At 36.9% G+C, this 19,265-nt stretch overlaps 1 protein-coding gene across 2 annotated transcripts in view; it reads left to right on the top strand.

Moving 5' to 3' along the window:
- Positions 1-19,265, top strand: part of SEMA3D (semaphorin 3D) — a 144,238-nt gene that overhangs the window by 93,421 nt on the left and 31,552 nt on the right. For both annotated transcript variants that reach the window (XM_032207405.1, XM_032207406.1), the window contains exons 9-11: positions 14,004-14,118; positions 14,511-14,580; positions 15,443-15,587. In XM_032207405.1, coding sequence (XP_032063296.1) covers positions 14,004-14,118; positions 14,511-14,580; positions 15,443-15,587 — 330 coding nt within the window. The remainder of the gene's footprint in view (positions 1-14,003; positions 14,119-14,510; positions 14,581-15,442; positions 15,588-19,265) is intronic.

Below are 19,265 nucleotides of genomic sequence, written 5' to 3' on the forward strand. Positions count from 1 at the left end.
AGATGTCCAACATCCTCTACCTAGAGAATAAGCTGATAAGGTATCATAATAAAAGCAAAAGTATTGCAAGAAGATCCTAACAACTGTGTGTAATTGTACCTTGCATTCAAGGTATTGAATGGGCAAAAACAAGACTGAATTTGTAGGGTAACCACGTTAAGTGGAAATAAATTGTTTTGAATTTTATTTTTAATAGTCAAACCAACACAACAGAAACTGGTAAGTAAGGTGATTATTATTAATGCTATTATTAATGTTTTATACCATCTTCTTTACTGAGTGCTTCCTGATGGATTCAGAATTCTCTTGATAATTTATACTCCTGTATTTTTGTATGACTGTCTTCATTATCTTGCAAATCGTGAAAATTATTAAAATATAAGTAGAATTATTATGTTTAATATAAGTTAAAATGCACAAACAAACTCCTCTATTTACAGACTAAGATCCTCTGTATCTGTGGTCTGCTGTAACACCTCTTTTATGATTAGTTCTCTCCAGTATAGGATCCATGTCTTTGGTTAAAATGATGGATAAAACTACAATTTCTGCTTGCACTGTCTCCTAAATGTACTGCATAATGTTAAACCTTTGCTTTCTTTCCTCAGCAAGCATGGAGTAACGGTGGATGGGAGAGCAGAGATTTTTGAAATCATTTGCTTGGTGTAATCCCAATTTTTCTCTACTAGAGCTCAATTGCTGTCTACCTCACTGTGCCTTAGGGCTCCTGTACATTAACGCCAGAAACACATGCTGAAATTAGAATAGGCTTTGTTTTTAATAAGGAGGTTAGTCAATGCAGCTTATTCTTTGGCTAATTTTCAGTGACTCAACAATATGGTCTCTCACTGATCTTACCCCTTAGGGAAAATCTTCTCTGGAAAGCATTCCCTTTTCCCAGCTACTTACACACCCAGAAGATTACAATGCTCTCACTGGCAGCTCTTTGCCCAGAGTCAAACAGCTGTCACTTGTCCTGTTCATAAGACCATACTTATACTTACCGTCTCGAAGCTTGTGTTGTAATAACGCAGCCACTATAGCAGTAAATAGCACTAATTTAGATTTGCGTCATCTGCATTCTGTAGATCACCAGGGGATATCAGTATGAATTGGAAGGAAGTGTTTTCAACAGTCACTTTCAGAGTCAGTTGTGTAATTTATCATGGCAAATGGCATTTTCTATTTTTGGTTTGAGGGAGGTGGAAAAGTAGCATTGGCCTATCCATATTATCTGCTACTACTTATAGTATGTTTCTCCTTTTATAAAGAATAATGTGTTAGGTTATTCGCTTTCTTTTCAAGAACAGTCATAAGTGAAGAGAGAGAAATACTATTAAATATTTGCCAGTGATATGTATCTATTTTTTTAAAACATACAGATACACTTGTGCATATTACATTCATCATACAAACCTTAACATCTTAAAAGCATGGGTCCATATACTTCTATTTCTAGAAACACAAGATTAAGCTGTTACAGCTCCACTCTCTTCAAGCCCACACTGCAGAACAATCTTGCATTAGCCAAAGACATGACACAGTCATTACACACTGAGTCTCATTTTGAAAACAAAATGCATCATCTCTGCAGTGTGCCCTTTGCAGTCAAATAACAAGTCAGATACTTTTTTTTGGTATACATGTCCACCACAAAATAATTACAGAATTGGGATTGCATTTAAGGACAACCTCGCATATGCACAAATCTAACCCTAGAAAAGGTTTCCCTCCTATTTTTCCCCCACAAAGTGAGAAATAAAAATCCTAATTGCAGAAGCCCACATAAGTGTTTTGGATAAGGAAGAAGGTTGTTGGAGTTTTTGTTTGTTTTCTCTATAACATCACATTTTTTTCATAGTTAAAACCTCATTCTATTGGAATGGAGTGGAAATTAGCCAAAAGTGGTAGTTTCTCTGCTACAGTATGAAAATCCTGTTTATTATTACAGCACTATGTATTTGCTGTATTATAAGCTTCTCTTTAATGCTTTTGGTGATGTATTGCAAAAATTAGTGCATGCAGTCTCAGAGTCTGATTTCCAGGAGACCTCAACTGCCAAGAAATCAGACTTAAGCCCCCGATGTTGTTTTCATATTTCCCATAGTGTTCAACACCCAGAAGTGTCCTTTGTTCTAGTGGGAACAAGTGAGCTCTTTGTCTCCTTTTTTTTTTTTTTTTTTTTTTTTTTTTGAGGGGGTGGGGTTTAGTGGCTGTTATGCCATTCCACCCTAATATATACCCAGCTGTACCTGGGGATGAGAATATACCAATTAGGCACAGCCCTCTAGGTTAAAATGTACTTTCTAAAGGCACTGGAATGTAATCATTTTAAGCACTCCTGAGTTGAGAGTGCGGGACACACCCTGCATTCCACCTTAGGGTAATGTGATTTATTTCCAAAGCCATGAACACGAGCAGAGTTCAAGGCCGTGACCTTGCCTCCTGTCTGGTGTTTAAGGCAATTTGTATTCCTGGAGTGGCAGCAGGGAGCTATTCCACCCCTAGCCTGAGTACAGGGTCTCCAGTGGGCTCTGATGTGGGACTGCTGGCATGCAAAAGTTGGGGGGTGTTTTTTTTTTTTTTTTGTACTGGAAATAGTCTAGCCATGCCTTTACTGTGACTGGAAGTAACTGAGTCATTAACATTCTTTGTATTTCTATATCATGTAATGCATCATTGTGTAGATAATTGATCTCTCTCCACAAAACATTTGAGTTGTCCACATAGTGTAATGCTTTACCATTCAGCAGTATTAGCTAGGATCCCGGAAGTGAAATAGCCATGTTAACATGTTCTCAGCAGGGTTAATTAGTCTGGGCTCACTGCCATACTCGTGTAACTATCCTGCTTCCAGTTCTGCAGGCAACTCATTCCAGACTAGATTTAACTTACTGCGTATTACATGCTTACATACTTTCTTCGTCACCATAATATTGCTTAGCCGCAATGCTAACCAAAGCTAGCGGTTTGTATATTTATTTATTTATTGAAATCTCTGTGATCATGATTAAAACCATTTAGAAAAAGTAATCCCTAGGAAAACTTTGGCCCTTGTTTGACAGCTGGGCATTTTTGCAGCTGTGTATCCTTCAGCAGCCAGCTCCTCCTGGACATCCAAGTTTGACATTTTAATGTTATATGCTGTCTGAAAGTTTTCAAATATTGTAGAAAAGCAGATGCTCATCAAGATGATTTCATTTTAAGGACTGGTGTGCTGGAGACAGCCCAGCTCCATACAATATTTGTTTTCTAACTGTGATGAATTATGAGATATAACACCAGGCTTTGACAGGTCTTTTGGTCCAGCTTTCCTTATTGGCAAGGGTACAGGCACAGTATAGGAAGTTTGGTATGTTTTTGTCTCTCATGGGTGCATTTCAACAATGTAACTGGAGTTTGTTTTGTTTTGTTTTGTTTTGTTTGGAGGTGTGTCATGATTTGCAGATGAAGCAAAAATATGTAAGATATTCTTATATATAAAGAGGTGTGACTGCATTTTACTGAGCCTCAGGGAAAATGAAAAAGAAATTATAGTGTCAATATAGTGCTTTAAAAGCTGGGTTACGGAAATGCAGCTGCACAACCTCTGAAGCAAACTCTAGAAATCATCTCAGTTGCCTGAGACACTCATTGCCAGAACATGTTTTTGACAACCCAGCAGCTCAGAAGTGAGGAACTTGCAGAGTTAATTGGAGAGATGTACCAATGCATAATCCAAAATTCTGGAGTTCAGAGTGCTTTGGTTCAGACTTTTGTACATCTTTAAGACAGTAAATGACTTTGTGATTTTGGAAGTTTTCTAATGTGACAAAATTAGCTCTCTGATTTTTTTTCTTTCAGTACCATTAACCTGAAGATGTACTCTTCATGGTTTACTGTTCAGGCTTTACTGATGTTTATTGACTAGTGCTGAAATCTAAAGAGATCTGTAAGACCTACCTTTGTTTTGTTCATCTGCTTTTCCAGCTCTATATCTTTGGTTGTGTATACTGAGATCACACTGGCCCACACTAGTGGCTTTAGGTGCTTGACAGTGTCAAAGCAAAGAAAGTATCCAGGCATCCACCTCAGTCGGTAAATGCAGATGACTATTTTTTTAAAGGAAGATGCAGCACCTTCCATCTTCAATCCAAATTGTTCTTTGAAGGCCATATTTTCCACTAATTATAATGGGAGCTTTGTCGTACTGGGTCCTGAGGATGTGAAACATTCCTATTCAAGAATGTGAAATTTTATGGCAAATTCAGGCCTATTCGTTCAGACAGAAACTGGTTTAACCTAGTGCTGCCTCATGCTGTTTTACAATACTTCTGTATAACATTTGACAGTGCCCTTAATGCACTCAAACATACAAACTCACCCCTTCTATATGACACTAATTGTGTGATCCTTCTAACCACTTGTCTTGCTTGTGGCTTCACGATCAAAATGGTAGATATTGTAAGTTGAAGGTTTATTTATTTATTTATTTATTTATTTAACCTGTCATTTTATATCCTTTTAAGTATTTATATCATGTAATTTATATTAAGTATATATGAAACTACAGATAAAAAACAGGTAAAGGCAATTCAAACATACTGGATTAAACCACAGATTATACCCAAAATTTAAGGTAGATTTTCCTGAGAGTTAATTAACATTTTTGTTTGGTCGAGCCATCATTTTTTTGCTCAATTCAAATTTCCACTGGGGTTAAAGCGAACAGCCTAATGAAATACATCTATTTTGTGTCAGCCTTTAAACAGTTCTGGGGAGTGTTCTTAATATTGTCAAACCTGTTGGAAGTAATTTCAGCAGGTTTACTAAATGACTCTGAATGACTCTGCAATATAATGATACTTTATCACTTCAAAGTCTAAAAAACTTAATTTTATTATTTCATTTGTCCCAAATCACATTCAGACATGCTCTCTCTCTCCCTTTCTTTTTATCTTAACCTGTTAGTTTCTGTAATGTCCCTGTTCCCTCCTCCCCCCCCCCCATATGCTTTGCAACCATCCAGAAGATCTCTTTGCCGGTTAGATTTTCCAATTTGGATCTCATCCAAAGTTAATTCAGTAGAAATGTCTGAGTGTGATGTTTAAACACTTTCCAAAATAAAAATCACCATTTTCCATAGTGAACCAAACAATTATGTATGCTTAATGTGAGTACATTACCATTCTGAATTAAATAACAGCAAATCCACTTGACGAGCAGGAACTCAAAGCTACAATATAGTTTCTTACACCCATAGTTCAGACAGAAGGCATTTTCACATAGATGTGGCCTATAGCCTTGTAGTTTGAGCTATGGTTTTCAGTTGCAGTAACAACCCTCTTTCCACTATTCTTAATGCCTAGAAAGATGTGATTGCCCAGAGAGGCATCCTTACCCATAGGTTTCATGTCAGTTTTCCAGTGATGGGTTGTGTGATCAATGGGTTTGGTAATTTTGCCATAGGTCCAGCTACTTGAGTTTCATTCTAGTTTCAAGCCAAACGCTTCCCTCATTCAGTCCTTCTGGGCATTTACTCATTTCAGCCCGTAAGTCAAAAACAAGCATTCCACTAACCACAGCACTCCTGCATGCTTCTGGTAATAGAGATGTGTGCCCCTCCTGTCTTAAGTCTGCTGTTTATATAGGGCAGAGGTTGAGGCAAATGTTTATCTTTTCTATTTGTTTTGGTTTCAGTATCTATATTTGACCCTGGTTGTGCAATCAACTTTGTACATGCAGAGCCATCAATAAATGATTTGGTCCACAAGCTATAATCTTAGTCTATACTAGTCTATACTAGATACTTAAGTCTATACTAGATATAGTATACTAGATATACTTGCTGCACCGATGGGCTGAGGTCAACTGCATGAAGTTTAACAAGGCCAAGTGCCGGGTCCTGCACCTGGGGCGCAATAACCCCAAGCAGAGCTACAGACTGGGAGAGGAATGGTTGGAAAGCTGCCAGGCAGAGAAGGACCTGGGAGTGATGGTTGACAGTCGGCTGAATATGAGCCAGCAGTGTGCTCAGGTGGCCAAGAAGGCCAACGGCATCCTGGCTTGTATTAGGAACAGCGTGACCAGCAGGGCTAGGGAGGTGATCGTCCCCCTGTACTCAGCTCTGGTGAGGCCGCACCTCGAGTACTGTGTTCAGTTTTGGGCCCCTCGCTACAAGAAGGACATCGAGGTGCTTGAGCGGGTGCAGAGAAGGGCGACGAAGCTGGTGAGGGGCCTGGAGAACAAGTCCTACGAGGAGCGGCTGAGGGAGCTGGGCTTGTTCAGCCTGGAGAAGAGGAGGCTCAGGGGTGACCTTATCGCTCTTTTTAGGTACCTCAAAGGAGGCTGTAGCGAGGTGGGGGTTGGCCTGTTCTCCCACGTGCCTGGTGACAGGACGAGGGGGAATGGGCTTAAGTTGAGCCAGGGGAGTTTTAGGTTAGATGTTAGGAAGAACTTCTTCACTGAAAGGGTTGTGAGGCATTGGAACAGGCTGCCCAGGGAAGTGGTGGAGTCACCATCCCTGGAAGTCTTCAAAAGACGTTTAGATGTAGAGCTTAGGGATATGGTTTAGTGGAGGGCTGTTAGCGTTAGGTTGGAGGTTGGACTCGATGACCTTGAGGTCTCTTCCAACCTAGGAAATTCTGTGATTCTGTGATTCTGTGATTCTAGATACTAGTTAAACTCTCCAACTCCTTTTGCACCAATCAGTGTGGATTATACTAAGGGAATGAAGCCAGCCAGTACAAAGGTATGAGGGCAATGAATCCACTGCACTAATGCTGAGGACCATTTAGTCAAAGTGCCTGACCAATGGCACTGTCTCAAGATGGGGACAGTAAGCAGGCAGCAGGACAAGGTATGCATTAGGCTCTGGACTGTGATGGGCTATGATTTCAGAAAGGTATTGAAGAGTGTCAGCTCCCAGGGACCAAAAAGCAGTCTGGGGTTTTCCACATCTGTAATCTTGAATTATGGATTGTCTGTTTCAAGAGGTGATGGTATTCAACTCTCCAGAAAAATATGGAAAATTATTATAAAAATATTCTCTGTAAACAGGTTTGCCTAGGGGAAAATTTCATGGCAAATTAAGCAAATCTAGAGGAACTTCTGAATATGCTGTTGGAGGTGATAAGGGACAGTCAGTCTGCTCTCTGAGACAGTTTGAGAAGCACCGTAGAGCTATCCAGTTGATGCTTGGTTGCATCAATATATCAATATATTAAGAAGAACTTCTTTACTGAAAGGGTTGTTAGGCATTGGAATAGGATGTCCTGGGGAAGTGGTTCAAGCGCCATCCCTGGAGGTCTTTAAAAGACATTTAGATGTAAAGCTTAGTGATGTGTTTTAGTGGAGGACTTGTTATTGTAAAGTCAGAGGTTGGACTAGGTGATCTTGGAGGTCTCTTCCAACCTAGACCCTGGTAAGGAGGAAGGCTAAATTTATTCCAGGCTTTCTTGTTGAGGTAATGTGTGACTCAGGCTCTTCCTATCAGTGGTCCATGCACATTCACATCTTTAGTTTTCCTGTCTGATTGTGTGCAGATGCTACTGCAGTGTTAGAGAACTTACAATGTACAGTCTGTAGGCTGAAGCATTTATCCCATTCTGCCAGGCTAGACTCTGCAAGGGATATCTCTGTGGCAAAACATATTATGCACAAGGCCAAGTCCTGACCACATCATGATCTTTGGATCAACTAGCTTAAGCAGCAGAAACAGCAAAACTAGCAATATCTACTGTGTCCAGATGGGTTGGTGTCTTATATGAAGCAATTTGCAATCCTGTAATAAGAAGCTTTCCCTGTGAAAGATTCGGTCATCTCATATAAACAGCAGAATTACTAAATAGTCACCACTCTCACTTGAAGATGGAAACTGTGCACATAGAGATGAACTGACTTTCCAAGTTTACTCTAGGTATCCATAGCAAAGAGCAAGCAGTCACAGATCTAAATTGCATGCACCTCCTTTCTCTTGTTTATATTGCAAGTGTATTTTTATTCTCTCTCTCAGTCACACTTCATGGATTGCTTGATGTTTTTGGACCTGAACCATAGCTTGCTGAAATCATGGGAGGAATCTTTTCTCTGACATCAGTATGGTTTAGAACAGAACTTTTCAACCTAAATTTATGAAGAAGGAAGTCTTATTTTCCTGTGTTATGCCAGTACCTAACAGAGTCAGATAGGGCCAGAATACAGAAAATAAAACCTAATAATTAAAAATAAAAATAAAAATAAAAATAAACATTTGAAGACAGAAGTCCACTGATAAGGCTGTTGGCTGTTTCACTGTTTATAAACATAATTTAAGTCTGCTAGAAGTGTTTTTTTTTTTTGTTTGTTTTGTTTTGTTTCTGAATTTTTTTTTTTTTTTTTTTTTTTGTTTGTTTTCTTGTTTATGTCCCCTCTGCCTCCCTTCCTCCTCGTAATGTATGATTTTGCTGCTGGGCAATGCATTTTTTTTTCTGATGGCTTTGTAATTAGATAGACTGCCCAAAAGGGAAAGGCTCCAGGGTCTTTTGCAGTTTCAGCACTTTTTCCCTCTGTTCTCTAATATTTCCTTTTACTGAGGCCAGGAATTTGCTTTGGATGGTCCTTTTGCACATCTTGCCACTGGCTCTAATTAATAACCTGTTTCTAGAATTTTCACTAATTGTCTTTTATTTATTTATTTATTTTTAAAGTGACTGTTCAGGATAATCACTGTCTTTAAAGTTTTATGAATCACAGTGTTTGACATCTTTGATGTTGATTGATTTTCAGAAAACAGCATTTTTTGTTCTAATGTTCATTTTGTCACTGTTACTCACAAACAAATAAGAGATTTAAAACCCCAGTGATGCAGATGTTCTTTAGCCTTGCTGCCATCTGTTTTCCTGTCTACTGGATTCCAACACATATATTTGTAAATTTCAATGAAGCTATATTATGTATAAGATAAAATAGAATAGAAAATATGACCAACCTATTTTTTTAAGTGAATTTTTAAATCATTTGTTCATTGACTGTAGTCTGACAATTTTTTTATTTTTGCAATAATCTGGTAATTTATCACAAATCAGAGTTTTTGAAAAGCAAGTTGTTTTGTTCTTTTGTACATAAATTACAGGCCACGAAGTTGAGATTTGCATAGAAGTCTCCAAAGGAAGACATTTGATACGGCCTTATTTTACTTCACAATTTTGCATTATGACATTTAAACAACATTCTTTATTGCTTTCAGAAAACCTTACTTACACATGAACCTGGGTTCACTGAAGTTGTGTATTAAATATTTAAATTCTTACAATAGCTTGGTAGTAATTGTTTTTTTTTTTTTTTAATTATTATTATTTTTTTAGAACAAATTTATGACAAAATGATAAAAATTGAAGATTTCTGTAGAATAAAAGTATCTTTAATTAAAAATACATATTTAATTTTTTTTAAATTTATTTCAATTGAAATCATATTGGATTTCTTCCCAACTTTTGTAGATATTTTCTGTGTCTTTGTGTTCTTTTTGGTATTCTTTCCTCAACACATGACAGATTGAACTGCCCACCTTCTAGTTGGCAATAATCTAAATCTCTAACTCATGCAAACACTAGCAACTGAGATTTTACAGGCACTTCTTCCTGTTAAAAAAAGGTATTTCAGGCGGAAGTGTTGGTATCTGTTACAGTTTGTGAGATTACGAAGCAGTAAGTGCTAATTAAACCTTTATTCAAAAAGAAATATGCAGTCCTAAGTGCCTTCATCTGTAATGTAACAAAGTTTATAGTAAACACTGCTAATCCAGTGTGCTTAGAAGTGATATTTATGAAGATAAAATTTCAGATGCTTGTGGCTGCTCATCTGTTACAAGTAGATTAGTAATGTTTTGGGAATGAAGGTTTTCTTCATTCTGCCTTCCCCTTCTCTCCTCACTTAAATTTTTCTTGTCTCATCTGCCTAAAATGTTTACTGTTCTTTGTCTTCAGTATCAGTGTCTCTTGGCTGAAATAATTTCAATAAATCAAATCTAACACACATTTCTCTCATTGCTGAGACCAGTTCTTGCTTGGTGTAAATTGGTCCTTCAGTCATTTAGGATGTGGAAACTTTGTGGTGAAACCCTGTTCCTGGTCACTTATGCATTGACTGGTCTCTGCTTTGGTGATTTGCTCTCCAGTTTTTCTTATCTACTGACTATCCAGCCTGTACATCTTATTATATAAATACCATACTTTACAACCAGCTTGCAGTATTTGAACACATCAGTAATTCATTGCAGACTGATATTAACTATTGTCTTCTTTTTGTACCAACGCAGTCTCAAACAGATTTTCAGGCTGTACATGTATGTCTTCTGACGAACCTTTCAGAGGCCAATAATAATGAACTATGGTGGTCCAAAGAATCTGTAGCAGAGTAGGCAGATATGATTCAAAGATAATGAGTTTATACTAATGTGGTCTGAAGGTGAATCATCACATGTTCTCCAGCAGCTGAAGCTTTGAGACATATCTTATAGTCTGACCTAATACGAACCATAAAATGTTGTTAGGAAAGGAGGGGGGAAACCTCCTTTAAAGCATAGAGATGTTCAGAGATTTCTCAGACAACTACTGCTTGAGAGCCCAGGAGCACAAATATGCCTAAATTGTTAATAGGTTTTGAACCCCGTGCTTTGAGCTGAGCTAACACTACCTGTAGATAAAACTGCCACAGCCTTTGGCAATTCCTGCACTTTATCCACCAGTGAATCTTGAGCACATTTTAGGAAAACAAAGACACTGCATTATTCAGAGATGACACAAAGAGTTGAAGAGTATTATATGACTGTAAATCAAACTAAAAAATCACATTTTTTTTTAAAGGAAAAAAGTAGAAAATGTTCATTTTGCTATATTCAGCAAAAGCAGTAGGAAGAAGCATGTTGGTGAATATGTCAGTACAAGTACACATTTTTAAACCATTGAGGTCCTTTGTGTCTGATTTCTACAACAAGATTTTTTTTTTTTTTTTTAACACTCTGGCCTCAGAAGAACTTAGTAAATCATGAAGTGCTGGCTGGTCATTGAATTCCCTTGCTCTTTGTATATAGTACAGTATTATTGACACCATTTGGATCTATCCTTCAAACTTAAGACACACTTAGTGAATGTCTGTATTAATGTCTTTTACATTCAAGTAACATAGTTAACATCATGTCCTGGCTTGAGAGTGAGGAAATACGGATACATCTTATACTCAGTGGAATCTTATACTTTAAAGAACATAGCACTTGCTAAAACTGCTTCCTTCAAGAACAGGATTTGGTTCACACTACTCTCTAGGAACTCAGTGGAACTACCGATATGTTTCAAACAAGCATTTACAAAAATTTTCTGTTGGATTAAGGGTGGTAAAACACAAGTATGTATTTTCCAATCTGTTGCAGGAGGAGCTCAATGCCTGCAATGGCAGAAGCCTGAGAAAGATATTTTTCTTTTTTATTATTATTTTTTGCCCCCACTGCAGCTCCATCGTATCTTGCTTCCTCCCCTGTTCCTGATCCTAGCCTGGTTTTTAGAGACATCTCAGGAGCCAGTGATGCTGTTCCCCATCCACCAGAAACCTAAGTGGATGCCATGCAATGTGAGAATTCCTTAGCTAATCCGAATTGCCAGAGGAAGAAAAAGCTTAAAGCTTTTTGGTTTTTAAGATTCTTTCTTGCATCTTTGTTTGGGTTTAATTAGTCAAAAAAGTTTATCTGTCATGCCTTTGAACAGAACACACACATGCAAAGCTTATTTTTCCTATTGGCTTAAGGCTGCTAATTTTGACACCTTTGTAATAAATCTGTTGGCTAAATGCAAAGCTCCAGGCTTGGCAGGACTTCAGGAAATCAAGAGGGGAGGTAGCAATTCTTGTAAGAACATGAGTTCCAAAGGCGATAGATTAACAAGAATCATTTCCAACTGAGCTAACCTATTTAAAAGTAGCAAATGCATGAAAAGGAGAGCTGGTTAGAGTACATTACCAGACAAGTGTTATTCCTTGTGAGGTGAATTTCAGCACATTAAACCATCTTTCTGAATGCCTCTAATATTTATGATACAGCCCTGAAGGGCCAAATACAGTCCATGGAAATACTACATAATACCCTTACAGTTACAAAGCCAAAGAAAGAAAGAAAGATTTCTCCTAATAAATGAATAGTTATGACCAAATTTGTTGTGCTTAATTTTACAGCACAGGCCCAATGAGCTTCAAATTTTGTAAATGAAAATAAAAAGGCATCTCCTACAGTTGAGAGACTACTCTTGGCGATAAGAACATTTCTCTTACAGGATTGAATTCATGGTTCCTGCTGGAGTAGCACTGTCCTTAAAGATGTCAGCTTGAAAAACCTGGGGCATTTATGATAGCATTGCAGAACCTAAATGCATCTGTTATTTGGAGCCAAAGAGGACAGATAAATGTCATTCAGTACATTCTTCATACACTCAGTGGAAGAAGAAAAGCTCCTAAACAGACACTTAAATTGAGCTTCCTATAATTTAAAACTTTCTTCTAAGTGCCACTCCTCCCACACAACTCCTTCTCTCTCTCTTTTTTTTTTTTTTCTTTCCTAACAGTCTATTACTACGTTTTTTTTTTTTTTTTTTTTCATATTCCTTCTCATAATGCTCATTTTTTTGGGGAAAATTTCTCGTGTCGTATTCCATTTCCCTCACAGAAAAAAAAAAAAAAAAAAAAAAAAAAAAAGGAAAATGTCTAAATATTCTAGAAATATCTTAATTTCTTAAATGTAGCTAAATGGAATTAGTGTACCTTTAGTGTATCCTTTCACCTATGTAACTGAAGCATGTGGGATCATAGGATCAAAGTCAATAGAAGGACACCTACTCTTCAGAAGGTTAATTCAGTTTTCAAGTGACCCTCTATGATGTTTTTCTTTCTCTGTTAACTAAAGGGAACTTGGGCAAGTGTGCTCATATCCTGGAAACCTATAGTAAAAGATATTTAAAGAAAAAAAAAAATCCTTTCTGTGGAGGAAGAAATGATGTTTCCATAAAAAAGACTATTGAAATAATATGACTGTTTTTCTGAATGCTGTGTACTTGTTTTTCCGAAATCTGTGTACTATATAAACAAAATGACACAGTACTTACATCTCTGGAACAGAGGAACAGATGATAAACATATTTTCTTTCTTTCTTTTCTTTCTTTCTTTCTTTTCTTTCTTTCTTTCTTTCTTTCTTTCTTTCTTTCTTTCTTTCTTTCTTTCTTTCTTTCTTTCTTTCTTTCTTCCTTTCTTCCTTTCTTCCTTTCTTCCTTTCTTCCTTTCTTCCTTTCTTCCTTTCTTCCTTTCTTCCTTTCTTCCTTTCTTCCTTTCTTCCTTTCTTCCTTTCTTCCTTTCTTCCTTTCTTCCTTCCTTCCTTCCTTCCTTCCTTCCTTCCTTCCTTCCTTCCTTCCTTCCTTCCTTCCTTCCTTCCTTCCTTCCTTCCTTTCTTTCTTCCTTTCTTCCTTTCTTCCTTTCTTCCTTTCTTCCTTTCTTTCTTCCTTTCTTCCTTTCTTCCTTTCTTCCTTTCTTCCTTTCTTCCTTCCTTTCTTCCTTTCTTTCTCTTTCTTTCTTTCTCTCTTTCTTTCTTTCTCTCTTTCTCTCTTTCTTTCTTTCTTTCTTTCTTTCTTTCTTTTTCTTTCTTTTCCTCCCTGCCTCACTTCCTTCCTTCTCCTTTTTTTTTTTTTTTTAAATCTATCCAGAATGTTGTGTATTATTTTTGAGTTTGTAAACAATTCTTGAAGAACCATTGATTGCAAAAATTAGCATTACAGAGAACAAGAAATCACATGATACAACATATGCTTCACAGCATTCCAGCTGTGGAGCAGTTCTGAGAACACTGCAAACAGATTTGGGTATAATTAGGAGTTTTTAATTGCTCATTGCTGAGCTGAGAAGTGACTACTCTAGCTACTTATAAAAAGGTTGTCCTGCACTTTTATATCATGTGTTAGAACTGTTCTTATTTTTTTTTAGTAATTTAGTCTTTTCATTTTGTTTTTACTAGAATGATATGGGAGGTCAACGGAGCCTAATAAACAAGTGGACTACTTTTCTGAAAGCCAGGCTTGTGTGCTCGATACCTGGTCCTGAAGGAGCAGACACACATTTTGATGAGCTGCGTAAGTTGAGTTATCTTTGATGGCTTATTTTGTCATCAGCTTTGCTTTTTTTTTTTTTTTTTTTTTTTTTTATTTATTTATTTCTTTGTTGGTTGATCATTTTTGTTTTTCTTTTTAGAAAAGTACCACATTTAATTCTGATTTTACTAAATTTCCAAGTAGTTCCCAAGTTGGAAAGTATATTATTTATTATAATAATATTATAATTCTATATAAAAAACAGACTACCTGCAAATGGGAAAACGTCAGAATATTAGTACAAATTTACATGGCAGAAGTTAGACAAAAATAAATATTTGTTATATTTTTACAAATCTTCAAATTATAATTGATAAATGCAGAAATGTTCAATGAATATTTTAAAAAAATAAATAAATATGTTCCCATTACAGAAGATATATTCCTGCTTTCTACAAGAGATGAGAGAAACCCTCTTGTATATGGAGTCTTCACTACAACGAGGTGTGTATTAGGAACATGTTTACCTCTCGAAACAAATGCAGAAGACTAATCTATTGGGGATAGATTAATTATTTAATGAATCTCTTAGCTGTTTATTTTATTGAGGTGCTTTATGTAATGTTGTAAGGAAGGAAATTATTATTTTGTTTCTGTAATCTTTGAGTTAAGTGTAAATAAGGATAGGTAATATACTGCACAGTGCAATTACAAAGAAAAATTACCAAGACACTCCTTAACTAAGAAGCAGCCACTACTGTGGCTCCATAGAATATATAATCACACAAAAATATTTAGAATTGAATTGAGTGTAACACAATTAATGACATAGCCCATGAAGTAGCTGAAATACATGCCACTCAACAACCTGGGATGGTGTTCTTTGGGAAAGTGAATTCTTATTTATTTATTTATAGAAAAATACATAGGAAAATAAACAAATAAACAAATGTTTATTTCTAACTCTTTGATTATCTCGTAAATGCAGTTTTAATTCTCGGGCACGTCATCTGTGTTATCATTAAAATACAGACTTTCAGAAGTGAACATAGGATGTCCTTTATCTGTAGAAAACTCTAAATTTAATAGTTAATAAATGGTATGTGGAATCTGCTGAACACTAGAAAAAAATGACAGTCTATGAAGTGATCCCAAAGGCTAACAAGTTCAGGTTTCATCTGAGCAAAGCTTTACACTGTAATGATAGTAACATTGAACTTATCAGACCTGTCCACATTGTCTGTTGTTTAGCACCACTCTCAGGTGCAGGATTGATCAAAAACCCATCTCACTCAGTGGAATTAATTAATTCACTGGAGGAGGTGTGCACTGAAGATGTGCTTATCAGTCTGTCTTCTTTTTGCAGCTCCGTCTTCAAAGGCTCTGCAGTTTGTGTGTACAGCATGGCAGATATCAGAGCTGTTTTCAATGGCCCCTATGCTCACAAAGAGAGTGTGGATCATCGATGGGTGCAATATGAAGGTCGTATCCCATATCCTAGACCTGGTACAGTAAGTGTCTCCATAATTACATACTTCTATTTTCACTCAAAGGACTGTCAATTTATATTTTCCACTCAGGATGTTTCAAATTATCCTCACAACCCTATCTCTTCTGTTGAGAGCTCAGACTTCTACCTACCCTTTTTCTGTTTATATGTATAAATATACATTTTCCATTTCTCTGAGATAACGTTGTGTCCAGACTTTTTATTTTCTAATTGTCTCCTATTGTGGTCTCTTACTGTCCAGCTGTATTTCCATTTGTCAGGATCACCTATGAGGCACCAATACTTTATAAAAAGCCAAAAACATTTATTTATGGAGGATTAAATTATGATAAGGTATTTTATTTGGAGTCTTGTATTTCTGTTAACTTTGCATTTGTTAAAATCCCATTCCTTGAGATATGGTCATTGATTCTACCATGTGTGTTTGGGCATGTGTTGTGTTTTGAAATGAAATAAAGAGTTAGTTGTTACAGATTGTGTGTGATGGAAGACAAGTAATAGGAGGAAAAGTGAAGTTTAATACCTGAAAAATTCTAAATTCAAATCTGTTAGACTTGAGATGTAACCATCAAGTCAAAAATGTTGAAAGAATTTAGTAAAGAATTTCTGTACTTCTGTCTTGATATTAAATTTGGAAAAGCATGAACCCACGTTACAGCTGGGGGGAAAAGGGTATGTCTAAAAAATGCATTTACTTTTAAAACATCAGCAAAACTTTGAGTAACTCTTGCTACAATCACTGTAAAAGAGCAGTGATTTAAGAATAAGACAGATACTATCCAGGACATGTGTGTGACATCTTTACGTTATCTTGGTCTGGTATTCATTGAACTAGTACTAGGGAGCTGCATAAATCTAGCCAAATACTGAGCTACTGAGGTTGGACTGCTGCTCCTACCCTGCCTAGAAGTCACCTGGTTGTCTCTACACTATTTCTCTGACATCTGCATTTGTGTAACCGTTGCTTCAAGCCATATTATCTTGCTTATTTACCTTTTTTTTTTTTTTTTTTTTTTTTTTTTTTTTTTTTTTTTTTTTTTTTCCACACCCTTTCTTGTATCTTTGTGTTTTTTTCATCATCCAATGGATCCAGTGGATCCAACTGTTTGGTCCATTCCCTTGCTCCCTGTCATCTTTAGCTTCAGCAGGTCATGCCATGTGCTCTGATTATCTCCTCTCAGAACTGCAGGCGGGTGGGGAAGGAAGGCTTTCCATAAACAGTAAGGCAGCTCCAGCATAAGATCTGCACTGCTGGAGCAAATAAGCTCCTAATTTAGACACTGAAGGGATTACACATCTCTCTCTCATGCAGAATATATGATGCCCCCAGAAAAGAAGATTACATTTAATTCTTTTATTATTATTATTATTTTAGCATGCGCAGCTCTGGTTAAGAAGTACAGATACGTTTAGTTTTAAGTACAAAAATGGTGCCTGTGAGAACAATAGCTGGTCCCATGGTATCTAAAGAGATTAAAATAACTCTCTTGAAAACCTCACAGTGCCCCATAAGGATGAACACTCTGCACAGATAGATGGGTCATAAGCTCATTGCATTTTTGAGTGTATTAGCCATCACATGGTTGAGCTGGGATTCACAAGGAAGGAAACATGTCAAGCTGAAGCATGTCAATGCTGATCTTTATCACTGATTTGAATATCCATGCTCAAAAGTATTTTAAAAGTTGGAAAGTTTAAAGTAAATGGATATTTTCCATGAGCAACCCCTTCACTCTCTAACTGCTTCCTTTAAACACCTGATAACAGCCGTGAGAAAATGGTCTGGTAAAAATCCTTAGGAACTCTGTACCCAGTGGATTTCTGTAGGAGTTTGTCTGACCAGGAGCTGAGAAGGGAAGTGGAAGTGGATTTTACTGAAGAAAGTTCTCTAAAGGGAGATATCTGTAATATTTACTATGTAGGTAAGGTAAACATATTGCTGCATACTTATTTATCATTAGTCTTACTGAGCTGGAATAGGCTTGGATTACAACATACTTCAGGCTTGGTAGTTTAAAATAGAGTACCCAAATAAGAGGTGGATTCACACCTTGCTCTCATCCTGAAGTGGACTAGGCCAAACTTCTGGATCTGAGCAGATTTAGGGTGGGATCTGGAAGGGCAGTGCAGGGCTCAAAGACAAGGAAAAGAAGCAGCATGTTACATGCCCACAGAATGCTGCAGTGTGTCTGTATGCCGAAATGTTCTTCTATAAAGATTAATTTCACCATTTCTTGCCAACTATGGGGTGATTCTGGAATGCACAGAACAAAGCCAAAGAGGGATAATCTGTCCAGTTTTTACTTACTAGAGCATTTTTGAAATTTAATCTGTACTTAAGTGTTGCATAAAGCTTAGCATAGCCAAAACTGCCCTAATCTTATATTTCTTATATTTTAAGTTATTGGCAAAGTCTAAAAATGGCAGTACTAGGAAATCCATTTCCTTTGATGTTTGGCTTTGCGAGAGGCATTGACTTCCTTTTCAACATTTACACAGAAGCAAGAGACTGCTTACCCTAACTTAACTTTTTGCTCAGCTGCCTTTATCTCCTAAGTAAATAAAGCTGTTCACTATAGAGGCTGTGACCACTTTGATATCGAAATTTTGACAAAATGCTTCCTGTGGCAATTTGTGTTGGAGATAAACTCCCAGCATGACCATGATATCATGCCTTGGCAATGCTGAGCATCATAAGGGTGATGCAGTGGGGTCTGCCTGCCCTCTGGCGTCCTGCAAGACCCTGGCCAGGCTGACTTGTGATCGGATGCTGCAAAGCATGCAGCATTTCTACTCCAATTTTTCCCAGCAGTGTTAAAGAGCAAGTGGAAATGGTGGAAATTAAATGGAAGCAAGGCTTGAAATCTATTTCAGTTTGGAAGATGAAGGAAAAGAAAAAAAAAAAAAAAAAGAGAGAGAGAAGAATCAAGCAGCAGGCAGCCTGGTACAAAGGGCTATTTGAAAACCAAGAAAGCTTTTGCTTTTTCTTCTTTAGATGCCTAAAAAATTGGACTTGCATATCTGCAGCTGCCCCCAGATAACAAGTCCACTTTTCTTCCAGTCTTTTAGGGTTTCACCCAGAAAATTATCCTTTGATAAAGAAATCATCAAGGACTTCCTTTAAAATGTGTTCTGTGTTCTGAACCAGAATTTTCATAATGCCCTCCTAGTAATCACAGAAGACTTTTGAACAAGATTTACCTGTGAATTAGAAGAAAACAGCAGTTCTGGTTTATTTATATAACTGTAACTATTGCACTGAGACCAGCTTTTGAGAAGAACATCAGTGTTTAAAGATGCAGATTAATACATAGTCTGGTATGTCATAGGGCCCAGGTATTTAATTGCTATTCAAAGCAACACTGAGTACAATGTATCTAGATTTCTAGATCAGCAAAGCATATTGCAGTTTAATTGACTTCTTAGCTACAAGAAGCAGCCCAGCACAGACTTTTTTCACTGCTTTTCTCCATTTGTGGTGTTATATCTCACCTCTTTCCACTCCAGATCTGAATACCAATATATGGTTCTGAGCTTCTGTATTCTTTATGGTTCTCTCTCTCTCTTTCTCTTTCTCTCTCTCTCTCTTTTTTTTTTTTTTTTTTTCTAATAAGTTCCTTTACCCTCAGATCTTTCTGTGATCTTCCTCAATTTTTCTTTTCTTTCTCAGTTGGTTTTT

Source organism: Aythya fuligula, chromosome 1, assembly GCF_009819795.1.
Source record: "Aythya fuligula isolate bAytFul2 chromosome 1, bAytFul2.pri, whole genome shotgun sequence".
Taxonomy (NCBI): Eukaryota; Metazoa; Chordata; class Aves; order Anseriformes; family Anatidae; genus Aythya; species Aythya fuligula.